We start from the raw sequence: 10,000 nt of genomic DNA, 5'->3' as shown, positions 1-10,000 counted from the left end.
GCGTCGGGTGCAGAAACGAGTTCAGATGTCAGGAGCCCAAATAAACTTAGAAGATCTAGTATTCCACATGTTTCTCCAGCTGAGCAGGATGAGCCCGTTTGTTTGTTTTTTTGTGATGAGAAAGCTTGGTATGAAGGACTTCATTCTGTTTCCACTTTTGGAATGGACAGCACAATTCGCATGTATGCTACTAAGCTTAGGGATACAAGACTGTTGGCAAAATTGTCAACTTAGTGATATGGTTGCCTTGGAGGGTAAATATCATAAGACTTGTTTAAGCAGACTTTATACCAGATTGAGGCAGGTGAATAGGGGAGAAACGCCACAGAGTGCCAAGAATGGTGACGATTCATTTTCAACCTGTGAGGGTATAGCACTTGATGAGTTGATATCATACATTGAGGAGAGGAGGTGAATGGATGATGACATGGCTGTCCCTGTTTTTCGTCTTGCTGACATAGTATCCGTGTATAGTGAACGTTTGCAAAAGCTGAGCTCAAAATCTGTTGGTAAAGTAAATTCCACTCGCCTAAAGGAATGTCTATTGCAGCACTGTCTGTATCTCAAGGCTGTAACTAAAGGCAGGGATGGTCTGTTGACTTATGACACTGCAATTGGTGATGCTATTATGCAAGCATGCTCTGATGAAGACTCAGAAGCATTGCAACGAGCTGGGGCTGCGAAGGTCATTAGAAAACATTTTCAGGTATGGTAATTCATTTACAGGATCACTTTGTGAACAGTCAGATAATGTCCCAAAACACATTGCTTGCCATTGTCAACATGATCCTCAATGGCCCAAGTATAAAGTCTCAGACAGACAAAGCGAAATCAACAGTTCAGGCCACACAATGTATTTCACAACTCATGGTTTTCAACAGTATCAGGGGTTCTAATAGACCTAGACAAACCACCACCGTCCGACACAACAGTGAAAGAGAGGTTCCCATCGGTATCTCGGTATCTGAAAGAGAAAGTATCATGAAAGAGAGAGTATCTCGGTCTGAAAATTCATGCAACGACACGAAAGTGGGGACTTATTGATCGTCTCCACAAACTTGGATTATCAATATCATATGATCGAGTCCTTCGCATATCCTCCACAGTTGCCAGCAGTGTAATTAAGCGTTTTGAAAGAGATGAGATGGTGTTGTTTGTCCCCCTCAACTGAAAAGTGGTCTTTTCACAACTGGTCAGGTTGACAACATTGATCACAACCCCAGTTCAGTAACGCCTGTGGACTCATTTCATGGCACAGCCCATTCCTTATGTCAACATCCCACTGAGGACAAAAAAGGGATGGAACATGATCAGGATGTCCTTGATGAAACAAGCACAGATAAATAAAATCCCTCCCCTTCCTTTAGCGTACACTAACATACTACCTGCTGCACCAATGCCAAATGAAGTTAAAGCACCAGTTATTCAGGGACCTATGAGACCAGAAGCAAAGAATTTTTCAGAAAATCGAAAGAGTGAGTATAAGTGGCTCGGGAAAGTGATGTCACTGGTGGAGGAAGGAATTCTCGAAGCAGGAGACTTTGTGTCATGGGCTGCATATCATGCATCTATGCAGGGTGAAACAGAAAAAAATTCCCAAGCCCATAGTCCTGATGCCTATGTTTAGGGATCTGTCACATTCCTTTGCCATGATCATGCACTGCATGAAGACAAACAAAGCAGCGACCCAGCTCCTTAATCCAGGACAGATCCCGGTATTGACAATGGACCAGCCTCTATATGCGATTGGAAAGCAAATCCAATGGAAGTTGCCAGAGTTGTAAGGTGAGGACAAGTATGTGGTAATGCTTGGCCCTCTCCATATTGAAATGGCTAGCCTGAAAGTGATTGGGAATCTCCTTGAGGAGAGTGGCTGGTGTAATGCTATTACACAAGCAGAGGTTGCTCATGAAGGAACAGCTGCTAGCTTCATTCCTGCTTCGCATCTGGCTCAGACCAGGAGGGCTCATCAAGTCACTGCTGCATCTCTCTACATTCTTCAAAGACAAGCGTTTATGAAGGACAAAGAAAATTCTGATACCAATGATCGTGTTTCTGAAGTAGCTTTTACAGCGTGGTGTGAGGAGATGTGTCTTGGCCATCCCATATTCAGCTTTTGGAGCTTGGTACTTGACCTTGAGTTAACATTGCTTGCATTCATTAGAGCACTTCGGACATCTGATTTCGAGTTGTACACAGAATCCTTGGCCAAATTGGCCCCATGGTTCTTTGCAATGGATCATGTACACGATGCTAGATGGGTTCCTGTACACGTACGTGACATGACCACTCTTCACAAAAGATGTCCAGATGTTTAGGAGCAGTTCATGTGTGGTACCTTTACTTCAAATAAAACAGGACATTCATTCTCTGCCATAGGACTTGACCAAGCCCATGAACATCTGAATGCGCGTGTGAAAGGTGATGGGGGTGCCATCGGCCTCACCGTAAACCCTGGTGCTCTACGGAGATGGATGGTGGCTGGCCCTCAGTTGTCAGCCATAATAGCTGAATTTGAAGAACAGTTTGATCCCAATGATGGTAACGATGCTGATGACAAGCACCACGAACAAACCCATAGTTCGCAGAAATCCTTTTTTTGAAGATGTTTGTGGTCTTGTCTCTACCTTAGAAGAATTAGGAAATCCATTTCTTGGTCGTAGTAAGGATTTGCTTACATTACACACCCAGGAAATGCCAATGACTGTTGTTGAAACTATCCAACAGATTGATGCAACAGCAGAAAAACAGTACAGTACTTTCATTGAAGACAGGCTCTTAAAAAATGAAACACCAGTCAGTGCACCAATATCAAGGAACACATTTCCACTATTCAGTCGACTGAATAAGGCGGCCCAATCGAAGGATAAGCAGAAGATCTCTGAACTCAAGAGTGACTGTTCTTTGTTTGCTAGTTGTACATAGGTAGCCAGTCAAGATAAGGAAATCTAGAGGAATTTTTCAAGCACGAGAATCAGAAATTTCCACCATCATTATCTACAGCAGGGAAAATTAGGCAAGGAAAGAAATCTGATCTCCTTGGAGGTCTTGAAGCGAACGGAAAATCAGCCTACTTGAATACCCCAACTGCTGAAGTAAGAATACTTGATGGTGCTGCAGTGGTGCACTTTCTGCCAGTTGGAGAATCCAGGACCTTTGGGGAATATGCCAGGGAGGTATTTGTACCATATGTAGTTTCAGAGCAAGAAAGGTCTCTTTGAGTCGACATTGTTTGGGATGTTTATCGGAGAAACACTTTGAAGCTTACAGCAAGAGAAAATAGAGGGACAGGGGCTCGGAGACGTGTGTCTCCAAATGTGAAGCTGCCAGGCAATTGGAAAAACTTCCGTCGCAATGATGACAACAAGGATGAACTCTTCCAGTTCCTAGGTGCTGAGAGTGTGTCAAAAGACACTGGTGACAGGGTTATCATATCCACTGTTCATGAGTCAGTTGTCAGCTCTAATATGAACCATAACTTGGATGGACTACAGCCTTGCTCTCATGAGGAGGCTGACACCAGGATTCTACTCCATGTGAAAGATGCCCCAAATTCTGGTTTTAAAGATGTGATGATCAGCACTGTTGACACAGATGTTGTTGTTTTGGCTGTGGCTCATTTTCAGAACTTGGAAAACCTTGAAAAACTATGGATAGCGTTTGCAACAGGAAAGGAATTCCGATACATTCCTGTGCATGAGATAGCAACAGCAATTGGCCCTGAAATGGCAAAAGGTTTGCCCTTTTTTCATGCTTTCTCAGGATGTGACACTACATCCTCCTTTGCAAATAATGGAAAGAAGTCTGCGTGGAATACCTGGTGTGCGTGGCCAGAGATCACTGAGTGTTTTGCATTCTTGTCATCACCAGTGTCAGCAATTCTACCAGAGAATATCATGGAAAAACTTGAACGCTTTGTTGTGCTCCTGTACTGTCATACCAGTGATGATGTTAATGTTAACACTGCAAGAATTACACTTTTCCAGAATGTCAAGGACCCTTGATAACATTCCGCTGACAAAGGCAGCCCTCGAGGAGCACACAAGGAGATCAGTATATCAAGCCGGACATATCTGGGGACAATGCCTTGAACAGCTGCCAACAGTTCCCAGTCCGTCTGACTGAGGCTGGGAGACCGATCAGGATAATTTCAGGCCTAAGTGGACAGTTTTACCTATTGTCGAGAAAGCTTGCCTCGAGCTTATTGCATGGAAGTGTACTAAGTCCTGCAGAGGGAACTGCAAATGTTTTGAACAAATTCCACAATAAAGCCAGTTTGCACTACCCTGTGCATATGTGGTGGCACTTGTTATGAAGTATAACTATCTTCACAGGAAAATTAAGATAACTGCTTCGTCAGTGACAATGAGAAACCAGAAAAACCTATATAGGTGGCACGGTTGTGATTTTTCTGCCACTCGGGGGCACCTATAGGGGTTCATTTAATTAATCACTGGCATCCTCGACCAGGTGTCGAGGTTTTTTTTCATAAAATGATCTCGGTATGGTCTGAAATGATTGATACATTCAGGAGTTGTTTGCATTAAATGAAATATGGAATATTGACCTTTTTCACTTTCATACTCATATTGGAATCAAGTATGACATAATCAGATATGCCTCTTACAGCATGGTATTTGATGCATCTGATGCCCTTGAAAAAGATGCCATCTGGTTGACTGACACTGAAAACATTGGAATTGCTGTTTGAATTATGTTTCTATCATGATTAACAACAGATATTCAATATTTTCCGATTTGGTGGCCGCCATCTTGAATTTCAAAATGGCCGACATCAAGTTTGCATGGAAATGACTTAAATGAGTTCCTTGATCCTGAAAATGTAGGGTTAGACCTTAAAATAACTTTCCCATCTGGCTTAATTTTGAAGTTATAACAAAAAGTCAAATTAAAATGGCAGCCATATTTAAAGTCAAGATGGCAGCCACAAGGGGGCATGGATTTTTGGGGTCCATTTTTTTTCAAGATCACAAGGGGAAGTCGTATCCCTATGCAAAGTTTCATGCTTTCTGCAAAAACTGAAAGAATCTGGTGCTACGCCGCTGTACTAAAAGAATATTTTACCAATTGCTGACTTAGGACAAAAAAAAGTATGTATTACAAGCTACTTATCATTGCCTTTGGATTTCGCGTGAATTTATAAAGAACCGTATATTTATTTATGAGGGTGAGGGCAGATTAAACAATAAAATAAGATGGAGAAAAGGAAAGAGAAGGGAGGGCAGCAGAATAGAAGAGACAGAACAAAAGGAGGATGGTAGGAGATGGAAGCTATCAGAGGGTAGGGAGAAGGATGTATCAAAATAAATGGGGTGAAAAGTGAAGGGGTGAGGGGGGGGGGAGAGATATGAACAACAAAACTTTATTTCCATGAAAAACTTGTACTTTATTTGATAACAAAGGTCTTAAAAGAAGGTTTTAGAAGAAGAAAAAGAAGAAGAAGAAGAAGCACTCCTTTGGCATCTTCAGATGCGATGGACATCAAAGGCAATTTTCCTTGGCTAGGGGGTACAATCCTGGACATGTCACCACTCTGACGCAGGATACTCGAATGGCTCCTTCTTCCCAGTAAGTTGGTAATCATTTTGCCGACCTCGCAAGGATGACAGACTGAGTCAAATGAGCTGGTGTTATTTAAGGACATAATAGTGGCGAAAACTCAGGATCCAAAGATCTTAAGCCATCCACCTTAACCGTTAAGCCGATGGTTTTACCTCAAATATAATTATTGTTTGCTTGTCTGGAATTACGTGTGAAATTAAAATTCCAATGATGAATCGGAAATAATCGTCGATTGATCAAAGGGCAATATACATATCATTTATATTTGGGAAGGGATGAGGATGTAAATATATATTTGACCGTTTTTACAGCCATTTTCCCTGCTGTGCAGGGGTTTGGCTTTTTTCTTGAGGCAATGTTTTTTATGGCCGGATGCCATTCCTGACGCCAACCCTGGTCGCCTCTTACGACACACAGGGATATGGTACACCTATTCTAACCGGGGCTTACACCGGGACCAGTACACTGGCACTCATTTCGCCGACCTCGGAAGGATGACAGGCTGAGTCAACCCCCTGGTGTTAAGTCAGTGGCCCAACGGGGTTTGAACTCAGGACCTTTTGGATCCCAAGCCGCTGCCCTAACCACTGCGCCAACACCAGGCTCTATGCTGCCAGGCATATGTCATTTATGTGGCTGTTTTATGGTCCCTTTAACTCTTTTGTGAAGAATAAGTAAATAGAGGAAAAAAAAAAAAAAGGAATCTGGAAGGTTACGTGCTAAAAATGGAGGGTAGAAGAGTTGTGAAAGAGTAAGAAGAAAAGGGAAATTATTCCATATTTTGAAGGAAAGAGGAAGATCAAAGAATTAACCATTTTGTTATATATAGGAAAATAATGATTTGTAATGTCTTCTTTAAAAACAGTTAATGGAATGACGTTAGGGACCCTCTGCACATTAAATTGTCGATACCTGTGGAAGTCACGATGTCACATCTCATAACAATGACATAGCCAAAAGGATTAGTGTTGTTGCGTTTGACACAGCTTGTACCTGTTGCTGCATTTGAACTTTGGAAGTAACTACTGAAATCGATCTATCCAGGTTCTTCCAGACATCTTTGATCTTTGTTCCTTTCACACTTCTTCTTCACATTTCTCTTTACTTATTCAAATTCTTGCTTTTTCTTTACTTTTTGTTCATTTTCCTCTTTTCTCTATTTTACTTCTAATTTCTCTCTTTATCTATCTGTTAAAGCCGAAGTGAATTCTTCCAAATTCTTTTTTGCAAGGCTCACTTGGCAGTGCCTAGATGAGTTTGAGGTGTTGCAGCTGAAACCTGAGTCCTATCCAGGTTCCTCCTGATGACTATATTTGCTCTTTGCTTATTGGGATTCCTTTTGGTGATGCCAATGGAGTGTTTGGTCTTTCATTTGATCGTGATTGCACAAGATATTGGAATTACCCAAAGTTCCCTGGCTTCACTGCTCTCCCCTGCTTTGGCAACCTCACTATGGCTACATTCTCAACAACATATGGCTACAAGATAGTGGCACACTGGTTTTATATGCACTTAGCAATCATAATGTGCTGTTAGCTAATTTATTTTGTTGCCTTCAGGTAAAAATAAAAAAAACAATTCATTGCATTACTGGCAATAACCTTTTTGGCAGTTTACAAATAAATCAAAATGAACAGATGATTTCAAAGAATTATCATTAGCAGATTTGAAAATCTTCAATGAAAGAACATGATCTTACTTTCAAAAGTAAAATATTGCAATTGGATTTGTTGACCTAAATTTTAGAATGTTGCTTAAAATTTGACGAACCTGTTGATCAAAATTAACCAAAACAGTCAGACATATTTTGAAATTGACAATATTGAGATCACATGGAAGCAATCTTGGCCTTTGCATGCAATTTTGATTCATATTCCTTTTGCCAATTTTATAACATGTACTCTTGTATTTTTTGGCAGATAAGTCAAACCTCCTAATTTCCACATTTTTCTTTCATTCATTCATAGATAAATCAATTTGAAGTTTAAGATGAAGCTGGATCACCTACAACTACAGTAGTTAGCAAAACTGGCAGTGAGAACAATGGCAGTGTTTATAATTCCACCCTGACACTCACAACGGATCGATAGCTATGTATGGTACTTCAAGGGTCATGAATATAAATAAGCTGTTTTGTGCATATTATTGGAATTACTTTGTGGGCTGACCTTTCATTTAAATTGAGAATGTATGTTGTTTTTTTTTAATGTTTGAATGTTTGAAATGCATGTTATCATATAGAGGTACAGTATTTAAAACAAGCTCCAGAATCATTATCAGCACTGGCTCATAGCACATTACATTTTGCCATTCCCGAACACATTTCTCACCGACACCGAATTTCCAGTGCGCAGCCATATTCCCACCATTCTCCTTAGTGAACTTAACAACTTCCAACTTAAAAGCTGCTGTGTATAACTTGCATGACACTAAGGGAGGCATTTTGAGATGACGTAAGGATGATAAATGTGATTGGGATTGTAATTGATGCATCAAACGTAATTAGTGAGTGCGTGTTCATTATTGATTGGATAATTTTGAATGTGTCAGTGAGTGGATTAACGTTTAATTGTTCACCCATTCGGCAAATGTTCCAGGCAATGATTTCTGGAGTGCATTTTAAATTTACAAGTATACAATTTATTTCAGAAAATATCACACTTTTCAATATTTTTATTTCATTTTTGCAATTCGATGTATTAAATCAGAGATAAGCCAATTCTGAGTTTAAGCCGAGGCCAAGACTTCCGGGGGGAAAAAAATCGACTTAGACTGCCAAAAACTATGGTACTTTCAATAATGACAAAGATTGCATTTCAGCAAGTTATGGATATAATAATGTGCAACAAATTGAAAATGAACAAAACAAACAAATAAATAAATAAATAAAAACACAAAGATGGTCATTGAGCATGTCACAATCACATTTGACACTAGAATAAATTAATGTTTCAAATGCAAGCAAGCAAGCAATTACATAGATGTCACTCAATGTATGAAACATGTGATATGTTACACATTATATGAGACACACGGTTGTTTAGTTATTGATCAAATTAAGTGCAAAATGTTAAAGGGACAATACTTCAGAAGTCAAAAGCATTGCTCTTAGAAATAATCTCCTGTGAGAAAATATAGCCATTGAGATGGACAAATAATCCTTTAGAGAATTTTAAGTAGTGCTAACAATTGGCATTTATGTGGCTGTTTTATGGTCCCTTTAACTCTTTTGTGAAGAATGATTTGGGTTTATAATTAAATCTTAGATATCAGATTTAACATGTATTAACTTTAAAATTTTACAGCAAGCATTAGAGCATTACAGTTTATTTGCACGCTATGTATTTCCATTGTTTTTTTTTTAAGTTTAAACTGAAACATGTTATGAAAAAATTATGTTTGCTTTTAAAGTTGAAGTTTAACAAGCTGTTATTACCTTTGTCGACCAGCCAATCGTCTACTACTCGGCCAAGGCGATAGGGGATTCGCTGTCTAGCAAGCGCCATGCGTTCGCTATCAATGTTTCCTTTAAGGTTTAGAAAGATATTTCATTGGTTAACATCAGTGCTTTCAAACAATTAAGATTTGATACATTTATCATTTACATGTTAAACAAAAATAAAAAATAACATGTAAATTGTATTTATAAACACTCTTTGAAGTTGTAATTGTAGCTTTGCATCTTCTAGACAGTTTATTATAGCATTATCTGCATTGCCATTTAAGTATACAGGAATATGCTCTGTCTGTCATTTATTTTAGAATTTAAAGCACCAGTTGCTTAAAAAGTTATCAATTAATCAAAGGCTATATTCAGCACAAAGTAGCATGCAACACAGTAAATTAAGGCCTAAAAGTTTCATCATAGTGTCATGCATTAAGTCTGCATGGAAATGTATTGCTGCTGTTCAAAACAGTGTAGGCTTTGAAAAATCTAACAAAAACAAACAAAATATAGATTACAACATGATCACAATCTACTGCGGTCCTTGCTATAAACAAAACAATTTATTTAATCATCAGGTTAATTGCACATCAAATTATCAATTACAGATCACAAAGGTGATTATTTTCACGATGATTAATATCAGAAAAATGACTGTGGGGGAATTAAATGTAACGGTCAATTAATACCAATATTTAGAATATTCTCATCAAATTTCTGCAGTGGAGGCTTTGATAAATATCAACATGAAGCGACAAAGCAGACAGGTTTTTAATGTGCTATTGACAGAATGATGACTCTACTGCATTTGTATCTAAAATCATGCCATTTCTTAAAAATAAGAGACAATTTGATGAAGTTAAGATGTAATGTAGTAGCCCACTGTAATGACTGGAGAAAAGGGGAAAGGCAGAAAGACATTTATGACTTTAACACCTGATTTTATAATAATACAAGTTCCCTTATAAATGA

General features: G+C 39.0%; 1 protein-coding gene across 33 annotated transcripts in view; it reads right to left on the bottom strand.

The window, feature by feature from the left end:
• Window positions 1-10,000, bottom strand: part of LOC147023651 (neurexin-1-like) — a 1,116,838-nt gene that overhangs the window by 140,247 nt on the left and 966,591 nt on the right. For 20 of the 33 annotated variants that reach the window (XM_085889296.1, XM_085889299.1, XM_085889294.1 and 17 more), the window contains one exon: window positions 9,020-9,109. The exons of the other annotated variants lie outside the window; for them this stretch is intronic. In XM_085889296.1, the coding sequence (XP_085745422.1) occupies window positions 9,020-9,109 (90 nt within the window). The remainder of the gene's footprint in view (window positions 1-9,019; window positions 9,110-10,000) is intronic. 33 annotated transcript variants of the gene reach the window in all.

Source organism: Eptatretus burgeri, chromosome 7 (genome assembly GCF_056783735.1).
Source record: "Eptatretus burgeri isolate ZD-2024b chromosome 7, Ebu_testis_v1, whole genome shotgun sequence".
NCBI classification, from domain to species: domain Eukaryota; kingdom Metazoa; phylum Chordata; class Myxini; order Myxiniformes; family Myxinidae; genus Eptatretus; species Eptatretus burgeri.
Note: the sequence above shows the minus strand (reverse complement) of the source record. Positions and strands in the feature narration are given on the sequence as shown.